General features: G+C 35.6%; 1 protein-coding gene, 1 long non-coding RNA gene and 1 pseudogene across 3 annotated transcripts in view; 2 read left to right on the top strand and 1 right to left on the bottom strand.

The window, feature by feature from the left end:
- The window catches only part of LOC309492563, a 276,178-nt gene that overhangs the window by 138,671 nt on the left and 121,378 nt on the right, over window positions 1–16,129 (top strand). The window lies entirely within an intron of this gene.
- Window positions 1–16,129, bottom strand: part of LOC309492934 — a 104,333-nt pseudogene that overhangs the window by 17,420 nt on the left and 70,784 nt on the right. The window lies entirely within an intron of this gene.
- Window positions 1,348–4,645, top strand: LOC309483720 (uncharacterized protein). Its single transcript, XM_082149657.1, has 4 exons — window positions 1,348–1,673; window positions 2,073–2,817; window positions 3,126–3,344; window positions 3,972–4,645. The coding sequence occupies exons 1-4, from the start codon at window positions 1,553–1,555 to the stop codon at window positions 4,009–4,011; spliced, it is 1,125 nt and encodes a 374-aa protein (XP_082005783.1). The 5' UTR covers window positions 1,348–1,552; the 3' UTR covers window positions 4,012–4,645.

The raw sequence follows: 16,129 nt of genomic DNA, 5'->3' as shown, positions 1-16,129 counted from the left end.
AACTGAACATTTCCTGCTGCAGCATATTAAGTTCACACAACAGACAATTCCATCAAATGGGTTTATGACAGTGGCACAAAATCACAAAATTAAGTTATTCAAAATGCTTTACATATAAAGGAGTTTAAATATTCACACTATTGCATTTCAAAGTGCTTTGCATATAAAATAAAAACAAAATAAAAGAAAGAAGGCCAGGAGTCTGCCTGATTCACTAAATTTGGGGCACCCCTATCTGAGATGGTATGGAGCAGGTTTGCGGCCAACATCACATGAAATACGTTCTGAGGAAACTATTTTGCAAATCGCAATTACGTTACATGCCAACATAAGCAGTACTATTACGTTGGTCCTTAACCTAATATAAGCAGTGCTATTACGTTGGTCCTTAACCTAATATAGCCAATCTATTGCAGTGCTGTTACGTTTGTCCTGAACTGAACATAATACATCCAAAGCAGGTTTCTTTTCACACGTAGTAGCTAATGCTGTTCATTTTGTTTTAATTATTTACTCCCTTTTTTCTCATTGGGCTACAAAATATTATCTATGCCAGGGCGAGTCAAATGGCGGCACCCAGATAATTTTTATCTGGCCCTCCAACTGGTTTTTGATGTTTAAAACTACGGTGGCCGAGAGAGCTCAACGCGCTGCAAGTGAAGAAAACGCATGCAAACAGAAAAAAACGCAGGCAAACAGAAAAAAAACACATGCAAATAGAAAAAAAACCACCAGCGAATAAGAAAACATCTTCATCAGTTTTACAACTCACGTGCGTCCCAATACTCACAACACAACCAAATACGGAAACGCGCTGCAAATACGGAAACGCGCTGCAATTAAAGAAACGCGCTGCAAACGTTCACAACACAACGGAAATGTTTCGAGGGGAACCAAATAAGTGACGAACCCGGTAGGGACATGCTTATAAGACCTTAATAAGACCTCATCAGTGTGTTGTCGTCTGTCCATGACCTGAAAGGTGAGTTATTTTTTACTTTATTTAAAAATCCTGATCATATAATTCATTGGCCTTTTAGATAGTATTATTAGCCTAAATAATCTGAAATACACAATTAACTGTGAAACGTTATGTTAATGTTACAGGAGTTACTCTGTAAGTTAATTGGGAACAAAACAGTAAAACTAGACCTATAGGTTTAGCTGACAGCTACTAATACGAAATTAAATTAATTGTATTATCTTTTTCTTATCAGTTAACAATTAATAACCTTAACTGGCATTGCTTAAAGTAATTAAACTCTGATTGGAGGATAGTAATACAAATTATAACTTTATGAAACTAACAAAGAACTTTGAGCATAAAATTTAGACAAAATAGAGTGTTGAGCTATATTTACATTTCAGTGAGAATAAGTGTTGAATAACTTTTGTGTATGTTGGGGTAATCATCATAAGCATTTATCTTACTGTATATCTGTGTTTTTCCTTCCAAGTAAAAATGAATGCTATAAAAAGGTCTAGGCTATATCAGTGGCATTCATTTTCTTAGTTACATCATGTTGATATCATTTTGCACTAAGCAGTCACAATGTTCCTCTTCCAGGTTATGTATTGTCCATATTGTGGACTTGAATTGGCTGGATATATTGGATGCTTTTGTGGTTCCTGTGGTAGCAACATTAGATTTCTGGCACCTTTTCTACAGAATGGTAAGCTCTGCTATAAAAATCAACATAAAGACACTGTGATAAACCTACAAATGTGATTGTGATTATTTTTGGCTGATTAAACCTCCTAAAATCTCATGGGTCAATTTGAACCTGTTTCACGTTTGTTGTCTGAAAAATTGGTAATCTTTCTTTTTTGACCTCATTAAGGGTCATGGACATGTCTGCAAGTTGTGTACAATATGTTATGAAAAATGTATATACAATGATTATGTTAAGAGTAATTTGGACTCTTAACACTTTCATATTCATAAGACCCAAAATAGAAACCTTTCTTTCATGTACATTCTTGTCATGTGCTGTTCTTGCTGCACTGTGAATGTGATGGTGATGGAGCTACCCTTCATTTCTTATAATGACGCTGTTCTCTTTTCCCTTCAGGCCCAGAAACAGTGTCAGCTGAACTCACAGAGGCAGACCTTATCCACAAATATTTCTCAGAGGGCCACACATATGAAGTGATCCTTGATTTTCTTGCAACAAAGCACAATATTTTCCTGAGTCTGAGCACCTTAAAGAGAAGGCTAAGAAATGCAGGCCTAACAAGGAGGACAGAGTATACTCCCATTGACACTGTGAATGCCGCTATTACACATGAACTGACAGGTGGAGGTCAGCTTTTGGGTTACAGAGCACTGTGGCAGACATTGCGACAGAAGTATTTCCTGACAGTTAAAAGGGATGATGTAATGCATACAATTCGCAGGCTGGATCCATCTGGAGTTCAACTTCGCCATAGGCACAGATTTGTCCGAAGAGGATACATTACAGCAGGACCAAACCAAGTGTGGCATGTCGATGGGTATGATAAGCTCAAACCATTTGGTGTTGCCATCAGTGGCTGTATTGATGGCTTTTCTAGGAAAGTGATGTGGCTCAGCAGTGGCAGCTCTAATAACGACCCAGGGATAATTGCTTCCTATTACATGCAGTGTGTATCAAACTTTGGACTTCCAGCACGCCTTCGCACAGACTGTGGGACAGAAAATGGCACTATGGTAGCCATTCACTGTGCATTAAGAGCGCAGCATACAGATGATTTTGCAGGAGCCCTCAGTCACATGTATGGCACCTCAACTGCAAATCAACGAATTGAAAGTTGGTGGTCCTTTTTCAGGAGGCAAAGGTAAAGTCCTTTTAAAAATAATTGCAAATGTAATGCTACTTATTAGTCTGTCGTGTTTTTTTGTGTGTGTTGTCACATGACTGAGGGTTTAAGCTGTGCCACAACATATACCATAACACTAGACTAAATGTGATGCAAATCTTTTTCCTTATGCTTTAAGGTTTTATTTACATGGATGTTTAAAATTATTATAAAAAAAAAAATTGTTATACAGTTTAAATACTAGCATTTGTTTTAGAAATCATATCCATATAACATTTATTCAGCACTAAAGTAAAACATTGTGTATACTGTCATTTCATCGTTAGGACACAGTTCTGGATTGAGCTCTTCAGTGACCTGAGAGAGAGGCACCTTTTCAATGGCAGCCATGAGCATAAGTGCCTTCTACGGTATGTCTTCTTGAGCATCCTGCAGAAGGACTTTGATGAGTACAGACAACTTTGGAACAACCACACCATCCGACCTGTTCGTCAGTCTCGATGTCATTCTGGTAAACCAGAAGCAATGTATCACCTGCCTCACAGGTTCGTATTTATCCATACAATGTGTGACCATTTTCATTAAAAACCAGATTCCATTTTCACGTGAAATTGAATCATTAATTATCGCAGAAATGTAATCATTAATTATTGAATCATTACTATAGGGTTGCCTATAGCTGACGCAGAAGTGTATAGTGGAATGTCTCAAAAATGTCTACTTGGCACTCTTTCCACAAGTCCCTCACTTCACGATTATCCTATTATTTTAAATCAGAAAAAAAGACAGATAAAAAAAAAAAAAGAATTCAGATATTCTTAGACAAAAAAAAAAAAAACATTCCACAGCAAAACCCAAATGTACAATTCACAACACAAAAAAGGTGGATTATTAAGATACAGTACCACAAAGTGCCTTTGTAGTAGAAGCAAATATAATGACGATATTTGACAACAGAGGAGGACCTCTCAATCAACCTTTGGCTGACTTGTCATCAAATTCAAAACCATTAAAAAAAAATAGATGTTGGGTTATAATTTATTACAGCTGGGGAACTGACTTGCAGAATGAGGTTTTTTTGTTTGTTTTTTTTACCTTAGCCATAGTAACTTTTAATATTAAAATTTGAAAATGAGTTGACTTGCAGTGTTTTGATTTCTGACTGGCCTTAGGTTTGGTGCAAGAGATTGTGGATTCCCAGTGTCACAGTGATTCAAGAGTTTGAGGACATTCTACCACCGCAGCGAAGTCTTTGTGGTGATGGTAATCTCCAAGTTCATTTTGCAGATTTAGAGAGACAGAGTGGGCTGTCTCGACCAGTAAACTGGATAAATGCTGTTGAGCATTACATAACACTCAAAAATATGTCTGGACTTTAAAATCATTAGTTTCTTATAATCTGATATGCCATTACAGTTAAGCCTTCTCATAATCTACTGGGTGGCTTGATCTGCTATTTGCAAAGAACATTTATGCTTCCAGGAGGATATTGATTTTTTTAGATCCTGTGAACAGCCCTCACATACTTTAAAGTGTTATATAATCCCTATTTTACTTATCTAGACAGTATAGTGTAACTTCTTAACTGCTGACTGGTTAGATACTTGTGCAGAAGTCTTAAGATTTTATTATTTTTTTTAAGATTTTATTTTATTTTTGTAACTTTGTTATTCCACAAGTATTAAGTACATCAAACACCTTTATACATTTTAAACAACTTTATTTGTTTTTGAACATGCCATGCATTTATGTAAAAAAAAAAAGAAAAAGTTTTGGTCCTTGACTTCACAATGTCTTTTGTGAAAATAATAAACCTGTTCCACAAAACTCAGCAGTATATCAATAAAAAATCTAAACTTGAGTTTTCCTTCCTTTAATCAAGTGGCTTGAAATGTTTAACTAACTATAACTAAAGTGCAAGTTTATAGTAAAGAAAAAAGATGACACTTTTCAATAAAACTTTGAACTCTGACCTAAACTCTGGTCTATCTAATGTTTATTTTAAGGAAGCCCAAATCCAGGGGAGTTTTGCAACCCGCAATCCATGGCTTCTTGAAACTCTTCATAACTTGCTACAATTGGAATTTTTATTGTATTGGCACAAACATTTGCCATGGGAAAATGTGAGGTTTTTTGAAATACTAGCTGTGGCTGCGGCTGTATTGCTGCAGGAGGAACTTCCTTCAGCCCAGTCCCAAACATAAGGACGTCTTCCAAAGAAGGACCAGTCTCTTTTTCTAGGGAGAGCAAAATAAAAATGTTAGACATGATATTGTTTAGTTTGTTTCCGTTTACTTTTACTTTCAAATCAGTGTAGTAATCACCTTGCACCTGTAAAAAGGTTTGATAACAGTGCTTTTGTTGTATGGAGGTGCTTTGCAGAGGTGTAAAATCCAGTTGTGTATTCCAGAAAGCAAGGTTAACTTACCGTCAGATATACCTTGAACTACTCAAGGAATCTTGGTTCAAAAAACGCATCAGGGGAGTAAGTTCCTCCAACCCAGAGTATGTTCCCAGTTAACAGACAAGACATTCTCAACAGAGCGATTAATCGATTCACCATGGAAACTTGGTGATTTACATAGCCTAGCACATCACTATTTGGTGGTTGTGCAATCATTTTTTCAATCTTTATTCATTGAGAATAAGGATTATATTGTTAATATGATGCTAATTAATTGAATGCAGATCAATGTCTAAGATGCAATAACATAAATAATAAAATATATTTGAATTTAATAAACATTACATTACATATTACATTTTTATAATAGTGCTTTAGAATTAATATATAATATTGCATATTAGTGATTTAGTATTTATATATAATATTGCATATTATTTAACTGTAACTAAACAATTTTGTTATATTAATATTAATTATATAATGCATCTGAATAACCCTTAAGCAAACTAACCCTGGTTGCTATGGCTACTTACATACCCTGAGATTTACCGAAAGTTGAGTTTATCCACTTACTTACTCTTAAACATAACCAGGTATGTCACATTACCTGCTTTCTGGAATACACCCCAGGTTCAGAAAATAAAAATCCTCCTTAGTATTTTCTTCCAATCACCTGTATTTGCTAATTAGCACCGTTTTTCAGCCAGGAGATTAGTGAAATATGGGTGGAATAAACATATGGCTGGACTTTTACTCTGACCCCTGGACTTTACACCTCTGGTGGTTTGTCATTTCTCCTAAACCACATGTGGCATAATGGAACCCAGTTTAAATTATTATGGACCGTATAGAAAGCAGTTGTGAATTTGTCCTTTGTGTAAAACACTAAGGTTCTTTGAACTGATGTAAATTTCTGACAGAAATGACTTTATCTCACTGTTTGCTGTAGTGATAATTCAGCACATTTCTTAAGATTTTAACCATAAATAATACCTTCCAGGTAGAGCAGATAATCTCGCCAGTAGCTCAGTACTCTGGCCTCCTCCTGACGGTTGGTGCTACCAGGTTGACTGAACTGCACATGGAAGATATTCTCCACAGCATCAGCTGTCAGCTTGGTCTCAGTGTAGCACATGAATGAAAAGAACAGTGAAGGATGCTGTTCCAAGGCATTGACAAAATCAAGAGTTGCTAGTCCCTCTTTGAACCTACAAAAAGTTCCAAGTCACAAGGGGGTTATGTAAACTACTGAAAGATATAAAGATTATAATAATATCTAACATATTAAAGTTTTGTTACATGCCCACAGGTTAAGTAGAATATTATAGCCTACCTCTGGATGGAAACGTGGTTTCGGTAGATGAAATACCACTGAATGTAATCATCTACTACTTTTTTCTTATCCTCGAGAGTCCTCATGTCTGTCTGCAGCATGCTGGAGTGTTTTTCTGTGAGTCCCTGGAGTTCACTCAGTGATGTAGCATTCTTAATCTACAGGAAAATAAAAAGCAGTGACATTTATTTATTTTCATTGGACTAGATAACAGGCCACATTATAGTACATTCATACAAATTAGTAAGGCTTGGACTATTCATAATTTTTCTTTTTAAAAAGTGGTTTGTAATGACATAAAAATAAAGCTAAAACAAATAGCATAGATACAAACAAAACAAAAATGTATACATTTCTTTGACCTTGGTTGGTAATGGCAACCAAAACATCTGATTCTGAATAAATTGACATTTTGAGGGATTAAATTAAAAACCAAATTAATTCATATTGATGATAATATAGGTTAGAACTACTGCTTTGAATTTACACTCAATGCCCATATAAAAGTGTACCCTCTATTACAGTATTGTAATAGAGCATACACTTTTATAAAGCTTTTTATAGCTTTCTTGTAGCTCAAACAGTAGAGCGTTTAAAAAAGGTCATGGGTTTGATTGATGAGTGTACCTTGAAATGCAATGTAAGTCAATTTGGATAAAAGAGTCTGCCAAATGCATAAAAGTGAAAAGTAAAGTATTGACAATCATACTGTTTGTACAGTTATTAAGGTATCAATACTAAGGATAGTTTTGTGTCAGTTGATGAAAGTAATGTCTCGAAATTGTTTGTAATCCCAGCCTAACAAATTACCTCAAAGAGGGTCTTCTTGACCTCATCATCCGGTATGTCCTCAACTGGGGCCTCAATTGTCTTTACTTTACCAATTAGGTAAAGGAAGAAATTTGGGGAAAGACAACGAGGCCCTGGACCTCCATGGACAATCGAGACAGCAATCATTTTTCCAATCTGGAAATACTCATTGTCTTCTGCAGCTAAAAAAGCCAATATTGCAATGTTAGGACACATTGATTTAAAACATTCTAAAAACTTCACAAAAAAGTATTACCTTTACAATCAAATGAGAGGTATTTGCCATTTTCTTTGCCTTCAAATACCCTCCTGGTTTTGATGGTGTCCATCAGCAGGGTTAGAAATTCACGAGTAGGCCCCCCGCTGTCCAAAGCCTCTTCAGTTAGCCCCGCATCATCTGTGAATTTCACCATCAAGCTGCAGGTGGGGTCAAATGAGGATCGATTGAAACCTCTTAAGGCACCATCCCAGACATTTACCCGGTTGATATTAAATCTGCTACAGGATGTTTTTTTAATATTAATTGACAGATTTGACACTACATCAGCAGCTGTTAGCCCATCATGTCCATCACTGTAAAATAAGCAAACAAGCAAGAAATATGAACACTGCCTCTTCTTAGTTTTGTAGATTATTTAAACCGTGACTTTTTAGGTTTTGAGTCTTTTATGGCCCTTTATAATGAGTAAGCTATACAACACTGCTCAAAAATGATAAGCATAATTTGAACATCACAACTTTAGTAATAGATATTTTAACTCCGTCCACAGAACCACATTCTTCTGCAGAGGGATTACTGAAGAGAAACAGCCAGACAGATTTTTACTTGTGATCCTGTTGCTAGAACATTGCATTAGCAATGCAGAGGTCATGGATCCGAGTTCCACGAAACACACAAACTGATAGAATATATAGCTTGAATGCACTGCAAGTCACTTTGGATGAAAGCGTCTGCCAAATGCATAAATCTTTTTTTTTTACTTTGTTTATGACTACTGATCGCAATTAAAATGTTGAGACAATAAATATTTTCAAAATGAGAAAGGCTGGTAAAGAACAAGGTGCTGAAGTAATTCTTATGTGATAGTACCTGTCTTTCTCTGGCAGTTTCTCTACTTCCTCAAGATCTAAGGAACTGCTGTCAATGGTGATCGGTGCATATATATTGGTATATGTACTGTGGAAGAGAGGTACAAGAACAACAATAACCAGAAAGATAACCAAAAAATAATCCAGAAAGTCTTCTGACACAGACATCTTTTGTTGTTTTGCCTGTAGTCCAGTATACTTTAGTCTAATAGTTTTATTTCAAATCCAGTGTTCTGAAGTACAAAGCAAAAACAATTAAAAATAATACTAAAGATGTGATGTAAAGTTACGTCTTATGACCGACCTGTAGAAGTCACTTGACTTAAGTTGGGTGACTGAGGAGGTCGTCTGCTTGGGTCTTGTTGCACTGTTGGCCTGCAGCACCAACATCACAGCACAATAAGAACTTGCAGAAATATCTTGATTATAAACAAATTCCGATGTATTATATTACAGAATATGACATACTTGCCCATCTGATGACTGGGATCTCTCAGATGTTGTTGCTGACCTAAAACATTCAAACAATTTTGTAGAAACTGTCACTTTGTTATAGAGAACATAAAATGCTTTCTTTATAGCAATTTTTGAATGAATGCACTAAAACATACTGACATTCATATAGCTGGCACAGGAACAAAAAAATGTCTCCGGAGAAATTGAACTTACCAAGGTTTATGCTCTGGTGTACTGCTTTCGGGACCAGACCAAAGCTGCCAAGTGTAAACATAAAACCCTAAAGTCATTCATAGCCTTAACACTGTGCTTTTCTATTTCTAATGGTTGACCATTCTAGTAAATTTTATTGCATTATAGCTGTACTGCAAAGACATCTTGAACACCTAAATCCCTAAGATGTACCTACCACGGTGTCAGAAAGAGGTGACATATTGGGTTGCACCCTAACAACTTCATCATCATCCTCATCTTCTGAAATGGAGTCATCTTCATGACCTCACAAAAGATTTTGTGATCAATCTTTATTTCATATTACATGTCCAGTATAGTTAAATGTGTAGGCTGCATGTACAGTAACTACAGTTAAAATTACACTCTGTCATAATTTACTCCCCCCTCCAAATATGTATACAGGTTCCAAACCTGTATACATATAGATATGCTGAACACAAAGGAAGATATTTAGAAGAATGTTTATAACCAAGCAGATCTAACCCACCATTGACCCACAAAGAGGGGTCAAGAGCTGCCTGATTACAAACATTATTTCAAATATCTTCCATTGTGTACAGCAGAACAAAGAAAGGTTTGGAACAACTTGAGGCTGAGTAAATTATGACAAAATTTAACATTTTGGCTGAACTATCCCTTTAAAGCATGTATCACATAAAGTACTTTGTTTTTAGTTTAAATGTACATAAAATATATAAAAACATACAATTTCAAAACTTACTCTTTGACAAATCCTCAATGGTACAGATGTACAATGTGATCCTTTGATACGCCTTTCCAATGGCCTCTTTGTATTCTCCAATGGTAAAAGGTGTGTCAGTCCCAGGGATATTTTTTATCTGAGAGCCATCTGGATAAAGCAAGACATATTCTCCATCTTCCATGTCTTGATTGAAATCTTTTTGTTTTTTCACTGCAGCTGCCAAAAGTTGCTCAGATGACCACATGGGGTCAACATTTATAGGTAGGTTTTTCCCTCTCATGGGCTTAAAGCCATTCCTGGTCTTGCTCATGATCCCAACAGAAATCTAGATGATCAGTGACAAAAGATGGAATAATGATAATTATCAACGTCAACAACATCATTAATAAAAAATAAAAAAGTGCTTACCTTTACTGTTTTATTTGATTTCTTTTTACTTTTACTTGAGAATGTCTTCCTTTCAGTTTCTTTTACTTCTCTGTATTTCATAAACTGGAGAACAGTTGACTTAGCTGGAATGGCACATGCATCAGTCACTGAAACAAACACACACACACACACACACACACACACACACACACACACACACACACACACGCACAATCAGAAAGAGAGAAAGAGACTAAATGTAGTTACTTTAGATGGACGGAACTAGATTGAAACCTCTGTAATATTACCTTTGGGCACAGTCATACGTGACACATGGCCATCACCTGCAGTTCTAGGGGCGTTCTCTATAAAGCTTACATCTCGCCCACAGGAACTACAAAATCTGGGCAAAGTCGGCCATTGAATGCCACAGAAAGGACAAAACATTTTTATCTGAAAAAAATAAAAAAATAATTGAGTGGAATGAAGTTAGCATGATGTTTACTTTTATCTGGTTTTAATCATTATAGTTTTATTTTATTTTTGTATTGCTAACAAGCATTGGTCAATATGAAGACACATTTTTAAAAATTCAGTCTGCATTAAGATCAATCTTGGTCAAATAGTTCATCTTACTTCCAAAACTCACTCAGACCAACAAAACACTTCATATTTGTCTCAAAATAAGCTAATTCAATCACTAGCAACTATTCTCATTCAGAAAATATATATGTAATTCATAACACACTGACCTAAAAAAAACCCACTAACAACAGGGAGCATTACATAAATTTTATTTTTTTACGTTTGAATTATTATTTTTTTCACATAAATATTCATTATATAATAAGAATAAGATCGTATTTCACTTTACTGACTGTATTACAGCATAAAGAATAAATGCAGAAGTTGTAAACATAAAATGTAAAAAATAAAATAGAAACCGTATAAGCATTGCAGAATTTACTTTCGTGAGCCTTGATGTTTAGTTGTGAAAGTAATTAGCCTGCCTAAGTGCTTACATATTAACTTTTCACAGTTCACAGTTAATTGTGTATTTCAGATTATTTAGGCTAATAATACTATCTAAAAGGCCAATGAATTATATGATCAGGATTTTTAAATAAAGTAAAAAATAACTCACCTTTCAGGTCATGGACAGACGACAACACACTGATGAGGTCTTATTAAGGTCTTATAAGCATGTCCCTACCGGGTTCGTCACTTATTTGGTTCCCCTCGAAACATTTCCGTTGTGTTGTGAACGTTTGCAGCGCGTTTCTGTAATTGCAGCGCGTTTCTTTAATTGCAGCGCGTTTCCGTATTTGCAGCGCGTTTCCGTATTTGGTTGTGTTGTGAGTATTGGGACGCACGTGAGTTGTAAAACTGATGAAGATGTTTTCTTATTCGCTGGTGGTTTTTTTTCTATTTGCATGTGTTTTTTTTCTTTTTGCCTGCGTTTTTTTCTGTTTGCATGCGTTTTCTTCATTTGCAGCGCGTTGAGCTCTCTCGGCCACCGTATAAAACCCCTCGTAATCTGATATCAAAGTCCCCGCAAAGGTTTAGCGCGTTCAGCGGTGAGTTTCACAACGCACGTGACCATTCAGCGGTGAGTTTAACAACGCACGTGATCATTCAGCGGTGAGTTTAACAACGCACGTGATCATTCAGCGGTGAGTTTAACAACACTCAACTGCAGGTAAAACGGCATTCAGAGGTGAGTTTGACCAAAGCAACCCTCAACTGCAGGCAAAACGACATTAAAAGGTGAGTTTAACAACGCTCTAAGACGCTTGCAAGTAAGCAGTTTTAGCGTTTTCTTGTCATAGGTAGGACACTGCTTTAAGAAGCTGGATAACGTATTTTTATCGGAGGTTTGATTAAAAACTGTTGAGTCAGGACAATAAGTTGTGTTTAGAAACTTTAGATTTGTAAGGTGGCCATTTCTTATGACGATAAATGATAGAAGAAATTATAAAAAATATAGCTTGCTGCACCAAATGTGCAGGCTAGCAAAGTTAGCTAACGTTATTGAATTCAAGTTTAAGTAGGCTATTAGGCTAACGTTACATTAGCTCACAACTATTATCCAACATTATAAATGTTCAGAGTGAAGAACGATTAAGCCAGATTGGTTTGTTTTACAGCCTAATTGTTTAAATTCCACTCAAAAATATATAATAAACAACCAAATAAATCCATAATTAACAATACAATTTATTTCATAACTACAAAATTGTGGCTCATCACAATTTTTCAATAAGAAATAAAACAATTAATATATAATAATAAGTAATGCTGTCATAAATTATTGACTGATTCATATATATATATATATATATATATATATTTATTTATTTTAAGGTCTGCTGTGGCTTTGTTTGGGAATTGTTTTTTATATTAAAATAAATTGGGAATTTTTATATATATATATATATATATATATATATATATATATATATATATATATATATATAATTCCCAATTATATATATATATATAGCCAAATAGAGCACAACTTGCATTTATTAACTGTTTGTCAAATTTTGTTATAAAATGTAATTAACAATATTAACTTGTTTTTTGGACTGTATAAAACGAATATCATGATATTCAATCTAGCCCATTCTGGCAACACAGATTAAGAGAATACTGGTGTGAAATGTTCAATTCTGTTTTTTTCCTCTTTTCTTCTTTAGGTCCCTCAAATTTGGCAGCTTCAAAGCACCACAGACACACACAAAGGCACTTTTAAAAGCCACGCCCATCTTGTTACTCTGTACTCATCAGTCAGTCTCTCTCGCTCTCTCTCTCTCTCTCTCTCTCTCTCTCTCTCTCGCTCTCTCTCGCTCTCTCTCTCTCTATAATATTTTCAAAACTCCGACAAGAATTGATGTCATGGCAACGCGTAGGGATGCAGTTGTGGAAACACATGCATTTCCCCCTTGACGTACGTGTAGCAAATAGCATTCAATTTTAGGCTAACTACTTGCATTTTCATTCAACAGCTTGGATGTAAACCCAAAACTATATTAGACAATATGGAGAAAAAATGTTAATTCCCTGTTTTTAAAGTGATAATAAAGAATATGTTTCATTTCATGTTAGATGTGAGATTTTGAATAGGCTATTCTTTTAGATCTATTCATGGGACCTATATGCAACGTTTGATTACGTTCTGCAACTTTAGGATATAATTGCATCCAAATATATCATGTATTGGTTAAGCCTAAAAATATGATTAGGCCTATTATTCATCATGGGACGACATGACTACAGTCAAACCTGTATATTTCATGATACAATTTAAGTCATTTTTCATACATTTTTGATCAGCTAATATACAGTATTTAGGACATGAATTTGCGGAGCACACATGCATCCCTGATCCAACCTTTACTGTCATTGGATCCAACTAACGTGTGTGTCAATGAGTTATTAGTGTGTGCGTGTGTGCGCACTTACTCTTCTCCGTTTGTTGATTACAATAGTCCAGACAGCCCTCCGACAAACAGCGTCCCCTGCTGTGTCTACAACCACTGCACATTTTTTCTGTCACTTTTGTCACTACTAGAATGTTGTGCAGATACAGATTGTCCAAAATAAATACATGACTAAAGTAAACCCATTTAAAAACTGTATTATATTACTCAAAATCTAGACTGCAATTTAAAAAAAATAGAGAAACATTATGTAATGTGTTTGACCAAATACATCATTGAAAAACCCAGGTGATTTGATTCTACAAATAAATTAAAAAGTACACATAATAATGCTTCCAAATCTGACCTTTTGTTAGACATTTAGATTTGACTTAAGTTAAAACATTGTCCAATAGAGCATAATACAGTATACAGGCCTTTGTTCTTTTGATACTTATATTATGACCTCAACACTTATGCACAAAGATATATTTATTAATGGCTATACAGAGTAAATGTCCAGTATAATGAACCATATTACGCTCATTAAAAAATGGAAAATGAACAAATGAATGATATTCTTTTTTAAATTAAAATTACAATGGCAAATTGATTACAGTTGGTTCTAGCTATAGTTTTACCTTAGACAGGGTGATACAAACATGCACTTTATTTAAAATGGGTTCCTTAAGCAAAATAAATATACATTTAAAAGATAGAACATCCAAAAACAAATAACCTATTCTTTAAAATAGTACCTGAGCATCAACAAACACACCAGTAGGCTAAGAAACCCACAAACCCACAAGCCATAAGACTAACAAATAACTCAACTGACTGTACAGTACACTGTATTACCCTGCTTCTCTGGATAACCCTGCTTCTATAAACTATTTCAGTGCTGCTAAATCTGCACAGTGTCATTTGTGTATAAAAGCCATAAAATCCAATAGCACTGTGTATACAATTTTTAATTCAGTGCATTCTTACCACAGTAATTTGTACATATTCATATTTCTTTAGCATTATATAGATGTATTCTGCTACTTTTGTTTTATTATTCTACTACAAAGATTTGTATCAACCGAGAAATAAAACATAACCAAGGATTGCACAATAAAAGTACAACCTGATTCTGAAAAAGTTGACAGTATTGAAAATGCGCAAAAAAATCATTTGAAAATTCAGTTCACTCTGTACTATACTGAAAACACATTATTGACAAATTACATGTCTTTGAGTATTTCATTTCTTTTAGAAAATATACACTAATTTTAAATCTGATGACTGCAACACAGTCAACATATTTGCGACTGTTTACCACTGTTTTATGTAACATCACCTTTTCTTTTAATAACATTTAATAAGCTTTTGGGAAGTAAAGATGCCAGTTGGTTCAGTTTAGCAAGAACACTTTCCCCCATTCTATTATACATGTCCTCTGGTGAGTTTTTAATCCAAGCAGACTGTGGTTTGTCATTGTCCTGCTGGAAAATGCAAGGACGCCCCTGGAAAAGATGTCTGAATGGCAGTTTTTGTTGCTCCAAAATGTGTACATATATTTCTGCATTATAGGTGCCCTCACAGATGTCTCACAAGCAGCCGCGGCCGGTGGATCTTAATTTGGTGGGGCGGATTCATGTTATGCTCGAGACTGGAACGAATCCGAATGGTATCGCACACTGGGTTTGTTGCGTTGTGCCTACAGTTCATTTTGCACCAGTCCCAAGCATAACATGAACCCTCCCTGGCATATTAAGATCCACAGGCCACGGCTGCTCACAAGCGCAATGTTGTATAAGCAGAGTGTGCAGGTGCTAGCATGGCCTGCCCGCAATCCTGACCTGTCTCCGATTGAGAATGTGTGGCTCATTCTGAAACGCACAGTAAGGCAATTAAGGCCCGTACAGTTGTGTAGCTGAGGACATCATGGATGAATGGAAAAAAATGATGCTTGCTAAACTGAAACAACTGGTGTCTTCACTGCCCAAATGCTTAATAAGTGTTATTAAAAGGAAAGGTGATACTACTGTAACAGTCAACTGTCCCAAATGTTTTGAGTGTATTGCAGTCATCAGTTCTGAAATTAGTGCTTTTGGGTTGTAACATGTTTTAACTGGCAGAAGTGACAAATACAATAATTCTTTTATCTGCTTACTCTGACAATGAAAGCCTGCTGACATTGGCTTGATTTTTGCAAACTAATCTGTGAATACTCTGTGTTACGTTCCACGCGTGTTTTGTGTTTTGTTTTCATTGATCTGTGCATGTTAGTGTACTTCACACGTGTTGGCTGTTGTGCTCATTATCTTTTCTCTGTCTCTAGCCACTCTCTCTGCTCGCAGGGTGCTGTGATTGGCCGAGTCGGACGTCAGTCATCATTAAGGCGGCGCTTGGGAGCCAATCGGAGGCCGTCCAGTTGGTTCAAAAGGATGGCGTGTTCATTCATGCTTTTTCTCTCGATCGCGAACTGAGCTCTTTGTAGCGGAATGAGTTTTCTTTAGTGG

This window comes from Leuciscus leuciscus (genome assembly GCF_965113295.1).
Source record: "Leuciscus leuciscus genome assembly, chromosome: 2".
NCBI lineage: Eukaryota > Metazoa > Chordata > Actinopteri > Cypriniformes > Leuciscidae > Leuciscus > Leuciscus leuciscus.
The sequence above is the reverse complement of the archived record's forward strand: the minus strand, read 5'-3'. Positions and strand labels throughout refer to the sequence as shown.